The sequence below is a fragment of the Lipophrys pholis genome (assembly GCF_963383615.2).
Source record: "Lipophrys pholis genome assembly, chromosome: 3".
Classification (NCBI taxonomy): Eukaryota; Metazoa; Chordata; class Actinopteri; order Blenniiformes; family Blenniidae; genus Lipophrys; species Lipophrys pholis.
In genome coordinates this window covers 36781337-36796120 of record NC_137627.1, presented here as the reverse complement: position 1 = coordinate 36796120, position 14784 = coordinate 36781337, and the positions used below count along the sequence as shown (strand labels likewise).

At 47.2% G+C, this 14784-nt stretch overlaps 1 protein-coding gene across 1 annotated transcript in view; it reads right to left on the bottom strand.

The window, feature by feature from the left end:
* Positions 1-14784, bottom strand: part of ece2b (endothelin converting enzyme 2b) — a 34569-nt gene that overhangs the window by 14285 nt on the left and 5500 nt on the right. Inside the window, exons 3-10 of the mRNA XM_080459118.1 lie at positions 14766-14784; positions 11412-11627; positions 9491-9615; positions 8770-8916; positions 8232-8297; positions 5674-5862; positions 2752-2894; positions 2384-2498 (exon numbers count right to left, since the gene is read on the bottom strand). The exon at positions 14766-14784 is cut by the window's right edge and continues 117 nt beyond it. Of these exons, the coding sequence (XP_080315244.1) occupies positions 2384-2498; positions 2752-2894; positions 5674-5862; positions 8232-8297; positions 8770-8916; positions 9491-9615; positions 11412-11627; positions 14766-14784 (1020 nt within the window). The remainder of the gene's footprint in view (positions 1-2383; positions 2499-2751; positions 2895-5673; positions 5863-8231; positions 8298-8769; positions 8917-9490; positions 9616-11411; positions 11628-14765) is intronic.

Sequence of the window (14784 nt, the reverse complement as noted above, 5' to 3'; positions counted from 1 at the left end):
CCTCCATCCTGCCTCCATCCTGCCTCCATCCTGCCTCCATCATGCCTCCATCCTGCCTCCATCATGCCTCCATCCTGCCTCCATCCTGCCTCCATTCTGCCTCTATTCTGCCTCCATCCTGCCTCCATCCTGCCTCCATCCTGCCTCCATCGTCCTCAAATTCTAACAACTTGCTGTAGGGGTCCACCCCACCGCACTCCTCCATCGTACCGTGACACCGAGCTTCACCTGGAAGGTTCCATCCTTGATAATCCTTGATTGATCCGATACGGAGAAACGTTCTCATGCAGCTGGACACATAAAAGATGGCGGACCCAAGTGAATCGGAGAGGATCATGGGAAATCTGACGTCATGTGCAAACGATCTATGGCAGTAGCAGCAGTAGTAGTTGCAGTAGCAGTAGTAGTAGTTGCAGTAGCAGTAGTAGTAGTAGTAGTAGTTGCAGTAGTAGTTGTTGCAGTGGCAGCAGTAGTAGTTGCAGTAGTAGTTGCAGTAGTAGCTGCAGTAGCAGTAGTAGTATTTGCAGTAGTAGTAGTTGCAGTAGCAGTAGTAGTAGTTGCAGTAGTAGTAGTAGTATTTGCAGTAGTAGTAGTTGCAGTAGCAGTAGTAGTAGTTGCAGTAGTAGTAGTAGTAGTTGCAGTGGCAGCAGTAGTAGTTGCAGTAGTAGTAGTTGCAGTGGCAGCAGTAGTAGTTGCAGTAGTAGTAGTTGCAGTAGCAGCAGTAGTAGTGGCAGCAGTAGTAGTTGCAGTAGCAGTAGTAGTTGCAGTAGCAGTAGTAGTTGCAGTAGTAGTAGTTGCAGTGGCAGCAGTAGTAGTATTTGCAGTAGTAGTAGTTGCAGTGGCAGCAGTAGTAGTAGTTGCAGTGGCAGCAGTAGTAGTTGCAGTAGTAGTTGCAGTAGCAGCAGTAGTAGTGGCAGCAGTAGTAGTTGCAGTAGCAGTAGTAGTTGCAGTAGCAGTAGTAGTTGCAGTGGTAGCAGTAGTAGTATTTGCAGTAGTAGTAGTTGCAGTAGTAGTAGTTGCAGTAGTAGTTGCAGTGGCAGCAGTAGTAGTTGCAGCAGTAGTAGTTGCAGTAGCAGTAGTAGTTGCAGTAGCAGTAGTAGTAGTAGTTGCAGTGGCAGCAGTAGTAGTTGCAGTAGTAGTAGTTGCAGTGTAGCAGTAGTAGTTGCAGTAGTAGTAGTTGCAGTAGCAGTAGTAGTAGTTGCAGTGGCAGCAGTAGTAGTTGCAGTAGTAGTAGTTGCAGTAGCAGCAGTAGTAGTTGCAGTAGTAGTAGTTGCAGTGGCAGCAGTAGTAGTTGCAGTAGTTGCAGTAGCAGCAGTAGTAGTAGTTGCAGTGGCAGCAGTAGTAGTTGCAGTAGTAGTAGTTGCAGTGGCAGCAGTAGTAGTTGCAGTAGTAGTAGTTGCAGTAGCAGCAGTAGTAGTGGCAGCAGTAGTAGTTGCAGTAGTAGTTGCAGTAGTAGTAGTTGCAGTGGCAGCAGTAGCAGTAGTAGTATTTGCAGTAGTAGTAGTTGCAGTAGCAGTAGTAGTAGTAGTTGCAGTAGTAGTAGTAGCAGTAGTAGTAGTTGCAGTAGTAGTTGCAGTGGCAGCAGTAGTAGTTGCAGTAGCAGTAGTAGTAGTTGCAGTGGCAGCAGTAGTAGTTGCAGTGGCAGCAGTAGTAGTTGCAGTGGTAGCAGTAGAAGTTGCAGTAGTAGTAGTTGCAGTAGCAGTAGTAGTAGTTGCAGTGGCAGCAGTAGTAGTTGCAGTAGTAGTAGTTGCAGTAGCAGCAGTAGTAGTTGCAGTGGCAGCAGTAGTAGTTGCAGTAGTAGTAGTTGCAGTAGCAGCAGTAGTAGTTGCAGTAGTAGTAGTTGCAGTGGTAGCAGTAGTAGTTGCAGTGGCAGCAGTAGTAGTTGCAGTGGCAGCAGTAGTAGTTGCAGTAGTAGTAGTTGCAGTGGTAGCAGTAGTAGTTGCAGTAGCAGTAGTAGTAGTTGCAGTAGTTGCAGTAGTAGTTGCAGTAGTAGTTGCAGTAGCAGTTGCAGTAACAGTTGCAGTAGTAGTAGTTGCAGTAGCAGCAGTAGTAGTTGCAGTAGTAGTAGTTGCAGTGGTAGCAGTAGTAGTTGCAGTAGTAGTAGTTGCAGTGGCAGCAGTAGTAGTTGCTGTGGTAGCAGTAGTAGTTGCAGTAGTAGTAGTTGCAGTGGCAGCAGTAGTAGTTGCAGTAGTAGTAGTTGCAGTAGTAGTAGTTGCAGTGGTAGCAGTAGTAGTAGTAGTTGCAGTGGTAGCAGTAGTTGCAGCAGTAGTAGTTGCAGTAGTAGTAGTTGCAGTGGTAGCAGTAGCAGTAGTAGTTGCAGTGGTAGCAGTAGTGGCAGCAGTAGTAGTTGCAGTAGTAGTAGTTGCAGTGGCAGCAGTAGTACCTTCTTCGTTCCGTAGAGACTCTCCAGCAGTTTGTCCTGAGCGTTCTCGAAGCGTTGATCCAGACTGGAAACACTTTTCTGAACCAGCGTCCACATCATGTAGTTATTGAGCAAGCTGGACACACACACACACACACACACACACACACACACACACACACACACACACACACACACACACACACACACACACACACACACACACACACACACACACACACACACACACACACACACACACATTGTTACACACTGTGTTCCAGCAGGTTGGTGATGCGTTCACTGCCCTGCCGGTTGGTGATGCGTTCACTGCCCTGCCGGTTGGTGATGCGTTCACTGCCCTGCCGGTTGGTGATGCGTTCACTGACCTGCGCTCCGTCTTGTTGATGAGCTCAGACACCTGCTGCAGATACTCTCGGGCGTAGACGACCACCGGCTCAGTGTCGTTCAGCTCCAGAGGAGACAAAGACGACGTCAGGAAGTCCAGCCAGTCCACCGCTGGAGCCAGCAGCTGGAACAGCACACAACTTCATCACCATCATCACCATCACCACCACCATCAACACCATCATCATCACCATCACATCACCATCACCACCATCATCATCATCACTATCACCATCACCATCACCACCATCATCATCATCATCACTATCACATCACCATCACCACCATCATCATCATCACTATCACATCACCATCATCACTATCACCACCATCACCATCATCACTATCACATCACCATCATCACTATCACATCACCATCATCATCATCACTATCACCACCATCACCACCATCATCATCATCATCATCACTATCACATCACCATCACCACCATCATCATCATCACTATCACATCACCATCACCATCATCACTATCACATCACCATCATCACTATCACATCACCATCATCATCATCACTATCACCACCATCATCATCATCACTATCACATCACCATCATCACTATCACATCACCATCATCATCATCACTATCACCACCATCACCATCACATCACTATCACATCACCATCATCACTATCACATCACCATCATCACTATCACATCACCATCATCATCATCACTATCACATCACCATCATCACTATCACATCACCATCATCACTATCACATCACCATCACCACCATCATCATCATCATCACCACTATCACATCACCATCATTAGTCATGACCTGAGGAATCTGCCTGAGCTCCATCTCTCTCTGTCTCTCTGTCTCTCTGTCTCTCTGTCTCTCTGTCTCTCTGTCTCTCTGTCTCTCTGTCTCTCTCTCTCTCTCTCTCTCTCTCTCTCTCTCTCTCTCTCTCTCTCTCTCTCTCTCTCTCTCTCTCTCTCTCTCTCTCTCTCTCTCTCTCTCTCTCTCTCTCTCTCTCTCTCTCTCTCTCTCTCTCTCTCTCTCTCTCTCTCTCTCTCTCTCTCTCTCTCTCTCTCTGGTAAACCTTCTGAGGCTGATCGAAGTGAACTGGCTGTTAAACAGCTGATCTGATACAGAGCACATTACACTTTAATAACACAAGTAATAACTACCTCTGGTCATTATTAATCCTGATCGATAGTCAAACTGCCAGAACACAACATGAGTGGTACCCGGGGGTGGACTGTACTATATACATGGTACCTAGTCATTCTTATGAGCCAAGAAATCCTTACATCATCATCATCATCATCATCATCATCATCATCATCATCATGTTCGTTCACACGATATTTAAAATTTTGCTTTTCCGTTACAGTGGAAACAATGTAGTTTCTATGTTTGTCCACTAGTTGTTGGTGTTGTTTGTTTTTGGAACAAAACCACACACATGCAGCAGAGAACAATAAACGTGTGTGTGTGTGTGTGTGTGTGTGTGTGTGTGTGTGTGTGTGTGTGTGTGTCTAAAGGAATCCTGAGTGTGGGAACCCCGGCACCACCCGGGGGAGAGACGCTGGGATGAAAGCCTAATCACCACTGTCGTGCACAGTGAAGGCTGGAGAGAAGAGGAGACAGAAGATATGTTCACAGACGGTGGTGTAAAGAGTGTTCACAGACGGTGGTGTAAAGAGTGTTCACAGACGGTGGTGTAAAGAGTGTTCACAGACGGTGGTGTAAAGAGTGTTCACAGACGAGGGTGTAAAGAGTGTTCACAGACGGTGGTTTTCTGCAGTGTCCCTGCCTTCATGTGGTGGTTCTTGTCTGGTTCTTGCCCTCTCCTGACATGCTGCCTTTTGACCTCGTTAGTGAGAATGACGCACCCGTTCTCCACCCGTTCTCCGCCCGTTCTCCGCCCGTTCTCCACCCGTTCTCCACCCGTTCTCCACCCGTTCTCCACCCGTTCTCCACCCGTTCTCCACCCGTTGTCTCGTTCTCCTCCATTCCTCTGTCCCTTTATGTAATCATCTGTTATCTAACCTCCCTCACAGTTGCAGCCACATAGCAACAGCCCATGGCAACAGTTGCCATGGTGACCCCTGAAGCATCCGCAGCCCTGAAGGACAGAGAGGGAGGAACATACCAAACCTGAACCAGAACCAGACCCTGACAGAACCAGGACCAGGACCTGAAAGAACCAGAACCACCACAAAGAGGGAGAAAAGCCCCGTTTCCACAGTGCCCCTTGGTGCCGGTACGGGTCAGGTCGGAACCGGTTGTTGTGCGTTTCCACTGACTCAGAACCGTTACCAACCGGTACCATTGGTAATCATTTCTCACTACCCCTCCACTTGGGGTACCAGGCACAATGTGCCGGATATGAGGGGGAGGAGCTTCAACACTGCCGTCTGCTCATTGGTCCGTGACGACTGTTCTCCCAGCGAGCAGCCAATCAGTTCTTCTGCAGCAATCAGGAAACTTCCTGCGTCACATCCTGCATGGTTACACAACCGTTCATAACCCCGCCTACATTTCAAACCGAACCCCGTCTAATGGAAACGCGGCACTGATACGGGTCTGGTTACGGATAGCCGACCCCACCCGACCGGCACTGGCACCAAGGGGCACTGTGGAAACGGGGCTATACACACCAAACCAGAACCAGAACCAGAACCAGACACAACAGAACACAGATGTTCTATAATCTGGATGTTAGATAAAAACTTGCAGACTCCTGGAAAGAGAAGCTAACCGCTAATTAAACATGCTAATGCTAAGTCTCGCTCCTGTGGATACAGGCTAATGCTAATGCTAATGCTCTTTCCAGTCTTTCATGTAAAATTGTACCGGAGCTGCTTTTCACTGGAGAATCCAGGTTCAGACCATGCTAATGCTAATGCTAATGCTGTGTGGTCTTACCTGCAGCTCGGCGATGGTCACCTTGTGGTAGATCTTCTCCTCGTCTCGCCGCTGATCCTGAGGGACGGTGATGTTCGCCAGCAACGTCTCAAACTCCAGAATCTGCTGCATCTGGAGCTGCGTGGAGCTTCGGTCTCCACCCAGCAGCTGGCCCAGCTCCACCATGTAGTCCAGGTAGGCCACCAGGACCTGGAACCATAGATATACAACACTAGATGCCTTGCAGCGCCGCCTTTGGCGTGCTCGCAAGTGAAGGCGAGTTTTGGTGAAAATGGACGAAATACCCTGGTTTTGTGCACAAACAGGCGTTCACTGGAAACAAGGAACCGAGGCGTCACTTTTCACAAGTAAGTGGTGGATTTATGTTGATTGCTGATTGTTGATAGTGAACAGGCTCGTTCAAGATTGTATGGTGGGCCCAGCAACCACACTAATGGTTTTCATGAACGATGTATGGAAGTCGGAGCCTCTGCAGCGTGACTCCACACATTTAGAGCAGAAAAGCTTGATTGAGACGGACAGCCAGTGCAACGCCTCGCTTCGGTAGTGAAACTGGCAAGCTGCACCGTGGCCGGGACACAAGAGCTGTTAGATGTTGTCATACAGACAAGGACATAATTCATGTACTTAAAACATATGAAAAGGTAACTTTGAAAAACCAGAGTTTAATGTCCAGCTGTAGAAGTAATTTGCTGACTCGACCCAGGCTTGAGTAGCGCTGATGTCTTATTGCAGTTTAGTTCACAGATTCTTAATCAATTTGATGAATTGGACTCTTAAACAAATTTGCAAATCTTAAAATCTCGGTACTTAAACCAGAGTGATCTGTGATGTGTTCAACAATATACTTTACCCAGTATGAACCAATGTTAATATAAAAACATTCAATTGACAAATTCTGAAAATACTTATTTTCTGAGAACAGCCTGATCTGTGTCATTTCAGGAATATCAGATTGGGGAGTAGTGAACTTTATTTTTCCCAATTTTATTGGTCTTACGATTTTTTAAGACTTTCCCCCTCCCAATGATTCCTCATTGAGGTTTCCACGGGATAGAGCTTTTCCTCAGCTTTAGAATGAGCTCTTATTGGTGTTGATAAGTGGACCAGCAAGCGAGCTTTGATTGTTTTGTGTGGATTTTCTAGCCGGGGATCTTTATGTTCAACACAAGCCGGAGACCTCCCCAAGATGGCGGCGCTGTAGGCACGTTGTGTCAACAGGCGCTGATAGGCCATGCAGCATCTAGGTTTTATATCTATGAGTACGTCCGAATGGTCCCTCCTACCTCCTTATCTATGGACATCACAGAGTTAGTGAAAGGTGTTAGGAGGCTTCCTAAAGGTGTTAGGAAAGGTGTTAGGAGGCTTCCTAAAGGTGTTAGGAAAGGTGTTAGGAGGCTTCCTAAAGGTGTTAGGAAGCTTCCTAAAGGAGTTAGGAAAGGTGTTGGGAGGCTTCCTAAAGGAGTTAGGAAAGGTGTTAGGAAGCTTCCTAAAGGAGTTAGGAAAGGTGTTAGGAGGCTTCCTAAAGGAGTTAGTGAAAGGTGTTAGGAGGCTTCCTAAAGGAGTTAGTGAAAGGTGTTAGGGGGCTTCCTAAAGGAGTTAGTAAAGGAGATCACGGTGGTGAGGCAGTCAGACTTCCACTTAGTGACGTCATAATAAAGCGACGGCGGCTCTAGTTAGTGACGTCTGCCATGGTGGGGAAAGAACTACAAGTTTCTGAAAATGAACTACAAAAAGTTCATCTGGGTTCTAGATGATTTCAAGTTGTTCTAGGCAGATTATTGCTTTGGTAACTTACATGATCTGCTCCTTTTTCAGTCATCCTGAGTTTCCCTGAACGCTCCGATGAGCGGGTTCCTTTAAATGTTGTCGCCGCAAGGAATTGTGGGGGAACATGAGCTGGTCTCCTTTGGTAAAGGAACCATCAGTGGTTCCTAGGCTAAAGGAGGTTCTAAAGGAAGCATCAGTGGTTCCTAGGCTAAAGGAGGTTCTAAAGGAAGCATCAGTGGTTCCTAGGCTAAAGGGGGTTCTAAAGGAAGCAACAAGCCTCCTTTCCTTTGCTTATTGAGAACTCAGACGGTCCTCATCATGGCCGCCACACTAAACCCTTCCGGGGTGAAGGACAAGTGGACAGAGAAGGAGACAGGAGGGACAATTCAGACGTACCCTGAGTCTGGAACAGCAGGAGGCGCTCTAATGCTAACATGTAGCCACTAGCTAATGCTAACATGTAGCCACCAGGACCTGCAACAGCAAGAGGTGCTCTAATGCTAATATGTAGCCACCAGCTGATGCTAACATGTAGCCACCTGATAACAATGATATGTAGCCACCAGGACTCGGAAGAGCAGGAGGTTCTCTAATGCTAACATGTAGCCACTAGCTAATGCTAGCATGTAGCCATCAGCTAACACTAACATGTAGCCGGCAGGACCTGGAACAGCAGGAGGTGCCCTAATGCTAACATGTAGCCACCGGCTGATGCTAACATGTAGCAACCATGGACCTGACCCTCAGACCACCCCATGGAGCCCTGACCTCTGTGTGAAGCCTCTCACCTTCTCATTGGCTGTCTTGTTGAGGTAATAGTCTCTGGAAGGCAGAAAGAGCCCTGATTGGTCCACCTGAGGAACAGAAACACATGGACCAATCAGGATGCAGAGCTGGTTTAATACCAGATCTGTTTCTGGTCTTTTCTGTGTTTCTGGTGGAAGTTCTTGTTTTGAAGGTCAAGTTCTTTTAGTGTTGAAGTCTGTTCTAGTTCTTGTTCAGGTCCTGGCTGTGGTCATGTGATCTTTGGTTCTGGTTCAGGTCTTGGTTCAGGTCCTGGCTGTGGTCATGTGATCTTTGGTTCTGGTTCAGGTCTTGGTTCAGGTTCTGGCTGTGGTCATGTGATCTTTGGTTCTGGTTCAGGTCTTGGTTCAGGTCCTAGCAGTGGTCATGTGAGCTTTGGTTCTGGTTCAGGTCCTGGTTCAGGTCCTAGCAGTGGTCATGTGAGCTTTGGTTCTGGTTCAAGTCTTGGTTCAGGTCGTAGCTGTGGTCATGTGAACTTTGGTTCTGGTGGAGGTTGACTATGTGGTCCCGGTCCTAGGGTACCTGGATGACGTTGCTGTTGGAGTTCTTGGGGTCGGCGCTGACGCTCACGCTGAAGAAGGGCTGAGCTCTGTAGGGCCCAGAGACCACCTTCAGGACCTCCATGAAGTTCTCCTTGTCCCAGGGACCCGTCAGGTTCCAGCCTCCAATCTGCACAGAGGTCCAGAGTCCAGAGTCCAGAGTCCCAGAACCAGTCCCGACTCAGAATTCTAGAACCTTTTACTGTATGCTGATAACATTTTCTCATGTACTTCTGTTTGGGTTTACTTGATTACAGACAAAATACTTAAAAAAATATTTACAGGCGAACATGTAGCCACGAGCTACACATGTAGCCATCAGCTAATGCTAAACATGTAGCCACGAGCTACACATGTAGCCACCAGCTAAACATGGAGCCATCTGCTAATACTAAACATGTAGCCACCAGGTAAACTTGGAGCCACCAGGTAAACTTGTAGCCACCAGTTTAACATGTAGCCATCAGCTAAACATGGAGCCATCTGCCAATACTAAACTTGTAGCCACCAGCTAAACATGGAGCCACCAGCGAAACATGTAGCCATCAGCTAAACATGTAGCCACCAGCTAAACATGTAGCCACCAGCGAAACATGTAGCCATCAGCTAAACATGTAGCCATCAGCTAAACATGTAGCCACTATTTAACACTAAGCATGTAGTTGTAATACGGTTGTCATGGTGACAGGCTGTGCGGCCATTACCTTGACGATGAGGTCGATGAGCGGCTGAGCTCCAAGCTCCTCAATTCTCTGTGTGTTGAGGCAGGACAGATAGTAGGACTGCGTCTTCCTCTCCGCCTCGCTGCTGCCGTTAAACGTCCCATTCTCTGAGGACACACAGCACACGTCTCCATGACGACCAAGACACACAGCACACGTCTCTATGATGACCAAGCTGTCTGCAGGACGTCCCCATTGGTTCACCTTCACCTGTCAGCCTTCATCCATCCCTCACCACCTGTTCTCTGTCTCCTCCACCCGTACCTGAACCGTACCCAGCAGGGCCTGGTTCATACCCAGTAGGGCCTGGTTCATACCCAGTAGGGCCTGGTTCATACCCAGTAGGGCTTGTTTCATACCCATTATGGCCTGGTTCATACCTATTAGGGCCTGGTTCATACCCAGTAGGGCTTGTTTCATACCCGGTAGGGCTTGTTTCATACCCATTAGGGCCTGGTTTGTACCCATTAGGGCCTGGTTCATACCTATTAGGGCCTGGTTCATACCCAGTAGGGCTTGTTTCATACCCATTAGACGCCTGGTTCATACCCAGTAGGGCCTGGTTCATACCCATTAAGGCCTGGTTCATACCCAGTAGGGCCTGGTTCATACCCAGTAGGGCCTGGTTCATACCCATTAAGGCCTGGTTCGTACCCAGGAGGGCCTGGTTCATACCCATTAGGGTCTGGTTCATACTCATTAGGGGCTGGTTCATACCTATTAGGGCCTGGTTCGTACGCATTAGGGTCTGGTTCATATCCATTACAGCCTGGTTCATACCCATTAAGGCCTGGTTCGTACCCAGGAGGGCCTGGTTCATACCCATTAGGGCCTGGTTCATACCCATTAGAGCCTGGTTCCTACCCATTACAGCCTGGTTCATACCGATTAGGGCCTGGTTCATACCCATTACAGCCTGGTTTGTGCCCATTAGGGCCTGGTTGATACCCATTAGGACCTGGTTAGGGCCTGGTTCATACCCATTTGGCCTGGTTTATACCCAGCAGGGCCTGGTTCGCACCCAGAAGGGCCTGGTTCGTACCCACTAGGGCCTGGTTCATACCCATTAGGGCCTGGTTCATACCCATTAGGGCCTGGTTCATACACATTAGGGCCTGGTTCATACCCATTAGGGCCTGGTTCGCACCCATTAGGGCCTGGTTCGTACCCATTCGGGCCTGGTTCGTACCCATTAGGGCCTGGTTCCTACCCATTATGGTTTGGTTCGTACCCATTAGGGCCTGGTTCCTACCCATTATGGTTTGGTTCGTACCCATTAGGGCCTGGTTCCTACCCATTATGGTTTGGTTCATACCCATTAGGGCCTGGTTTGTACCCATTAGGGCCTGGTTCATACCCATTAGGGCCTGGTTCCGACCCATTATGGTTTGGTTCGTACCCATTAGGGCCTGGTTCCGACCTATTATGGTTTGGTTCGTACCCATTAGGGCCTGGTTCATACCCATTAGGGCCTGGTTCCTACCCATTATGGTTTGGTTCAAACCCATTAGGGCCTGGTTCCTACCCATTAGGGCCTGGTTCCGACCCATTATGGTTTGGTTCGTACCCATTAGGGCCTGGTTCCGACCTATTATGGTTTGGTTCGTACCCATTAGGGCCTGGTTCATACCCATTAGGGCCTGGTTCCTACCCATTATGGTTTGGTTCATACCCATTAGGGCCTGGTTCCTACCCATTATGGTTTGGTTCGTATCCATTAGGACCTGGCTCGTACCCATTAGGGCCTGGTTCATACCCATTAGGGCCTGGTTCCTACCCATTATGGTTTGGTTCATACCCATTAGGGCCTGGTTCCTACCCATTATGGTTTGGTTCGTATCCATTAGGACCTGGCTCGTACCCATTAGGGCCTGGTTCCTACCCATTAGGACCTGGTTCGTACCCAGCAGGTGCTTGAGCAGGGCCTGGTTCTGCTCCCAGATGCTATTGAAGGTGGACCACCTGGAGCGCCCGTCGGGCAGCGGGTTCTTCCTCATCCAGCCTCCACAGGCGAACTGGTAGAAGTCCTGACACGGGTCGGCGCCGCGGTCCATCGCCTCCACCATCTGACTGGCCACCGTCACACAGGCCTCCGACAGGCACAGGCCCCGCCCACCGTCTGCAAAGCATCAAGGGAGACGAAAGCTCTGCTCTGATTCGCACAACTTTTTGGAAACATTCCGGCTGGTTTCTGTGTGAAAACCCGGCGCTCCAGATGGAAGACTGAGGCCTCGTTTCCACGGCAACGTTTCTAGTGAAAACTCATTGTTTCTGTTTTACCAAAGTTTCACGTTTCCACGGCAATGTGCGGAGAACAATGAGCTCTAAACATGAACTATGAGAGAACACGGACATTCTAGTGGACAGATGACCAAGTTGGATTGTTATTATGGTGACTGTCAAAATAAAACTACCAAGTTGGATTGTTATTATGGTGACTGTCAAAATAAAACTACCAAGTTGGATTGTTATTATGGTGACTGTCAAAATAAAACTACCAAGTTGGATTGTTATTATGGTGACTGTCAAAATAAAACCACCAAGTTGGATTGTTATTATGCTGACTGTCAAAATAAAACTACCAAGTTGGATTGTTATTATGGTGACTGTCAAAATAAAAACCTGACGGGTCTGACGGGTGCTGTGGATCTCATTCCACAACAGAGGGGCTGCAACAGAAAAGGCCCTGTCCCCTCTGAGCTTTGGTTTGGACCTCGGTACCTCCAGAAGAAGCTGATCAGCTGACCGGAGGCACCGAGCAGGAGTGTAGGGGTGTAGGGGTGTAGGGGTGTAGGGGTGTAGGGGTGGAGCAGCTCAGAGAGGGAGGGCGGGGCAAGACCATTCAGAGATTTAAAAACAAATAAAAGAATCTTAAAACGAATTCTAAAATGCACAGGCAGCCAGTGGAGAGACTCCAGAACGGGGTTCTGTGCTCCGTCTTACCTGCTCCAGTTAGAAGGTGTCCTGCAGGGTTCTGGACTAACTGGAGACGAGCGAGGGACGACTGGCTGAGTCCAACATAAAGTACTGCGTTACAGTAATCCAGCCGGGGTGGAATAAAAGCTGGATTACTGTTTCAAAGTGCTGCTGGGCCAGAATGGTCTTTACCTTTACCTTCTGAGGGGGAAGAAGCTGGACTGAACCACTGTCCTCATCTGAGAGTCCAGTTTAAAATCACTGTCCATTCTAAAACCTAGGTTCAGAACCACTGGCTTCACATGTGGAGCCAGGGGACCCAGGTCCAAAAGACGGGGTTTACAGGAGCCACTGGGCCCGACACCATCACCTCAGTTCTGTTTTCATTAAAACTTAAAAAGTTAAAAGCCATCCAGGCTTTAATGTCCTCAAGGCAGGACAGGAGAGGAGACAGTGAGGGGACATCTCTCTTATTAAGTGGGACATAAATCTGGCTGTCGTCCGCATAACAGTGAAAAGAGACGCTGTGTCTCCTGAGGACAGAACCCAGTGGGAGAAGGTACAGGGGACAAAGCAGGGGCCCTAGAATTAATATGGTGACTGTCAAAATAAAACTACCAAGTTGGATTGTTATTACGGTGACTGTCAAAATAAAAGTACCAAGTTGGATTGTTATTACGGTGACTGTCAAAATAAAAGTACCAAGTTGGATTGTTATTACGGTGACTGTCAAAATAAAAGTACCAAGTTGGATTGTTAATATGGTGACTGTCAAAATAAAACTACCAAATTGGATTGTTAATATGGTGACTGTCAAAATAAAACTACCAAATTGGATTGTTAATATGGTGACTGTCAAAATAAAAGTACCAAGTTGGATTGTTAATATGGTGACTGTCAAAATAGAAGTACCAAGTTGGATTGTTATTACGGTGACTGTCAAAATAAAAGTACCAAGTTGGATTGTTAATATGGTGACTGTCAAAATAAAACTACCAAATTGGATTGTTAATATGGTGACTGTCAAAATAAAAGTACCAAGTTGGATTGTTAATATGGTGACTGTCAAAATAGAAGTACCAAGTTGGATTGTTATTACGGTGACTGTCAAAATAAAAGTACCAAGTTGGATTGTTATTACGGTGACTGTCAAAATAAAAGTACCAAGTTGGATTGTTATTACGGTGACTGTCAAAATAAAAGTACCAAGTTGGATTGTTATTACGGTGACTGTCAAAATAAAAGTACCAAGTTGGATTGTTATTACGGTGACTGTCAAAATAAAAGTACCAAGTTGGATTGTTAATACGGTGACTGTCAAAATAAAACTACCAAATTGGATTGTTAATATGGTGACTGTCAAAATAAAACTACCAAATTGGATTGTTAATATGGTGACTGTCAAAATAAAACTACCAAATTGGATTGTTAATATGGTGACTGTCAAAATAAAAGTACCAAGTTGGATTGTTAATATGGTGACTGTCAAAATAAAAGTACCAAGTTGGATTGTTAATATGGTGACTGTCAAAATAGAAGTACCAAGTTGGATTGTTATTACGGTGACTGTCAAAATAAAAGTACCAAGTTGGATTGTTATTACGGTGACTGTCAAAATAAAAGTACCAAGTTGGATTGTTATTACGGTGACTGTCAAAATAAAAGTACCAAGTTGGATTGTTATTACGGTGACTGTCAAAATAAAAGTACCAAGTTGGATTGTTAATATGGTGACTGTCAAAATAAAACTACCAAATTGGATTGTTAATATGGTGACTGTCAAAATAAAACTACCAAATTGGATTGTTAATATGGTGACTGTCAAAATAAAAGTACCAAGTTGGATTGTTAATATGGTGACTGTCAAAATAGAAGTACCAAGTCCAGGAGAATATGGACTGGGAGTCATGACACCACGGAGGAAACACTGTCCTAAAGGTCAGAGCGTTTTTTAAAAGTTCCACCTTGGGAGGGGTCTCCAAATAGTTTTCAGTTTTTGTGGGAACAGACCCAGAACACTACGAAAGCTTTGTGTTTTACTTGAGATGGTGGTGGTGGTGGTGGTGGAGGTGGAGGTGGTGGTGGTGGTGGAGGTGGTGGTGGTGGTGGTGTCTCTGTTTAGAGTTGGACTTCCTCTCTTGAATGTCCATAAAAGCAGCTGAGAGATGGAGACACAGTGAAGAAGAAGAAGAGAAAGGAAGAGGAGGCTTCAGAGCTCCCAGACTGCCGAGGAGCTCTGAAAGAGGAAGGAAGGAGAGGAAAGGAGGAGGCGCAGGAGGAAAGGTGGAGACAGGAAGAGAGGGAGCGAGGAGGCGCAGGGGGAGGAGCAGCAGGAGGTTACCTGAGCTGAATCCCAGAGC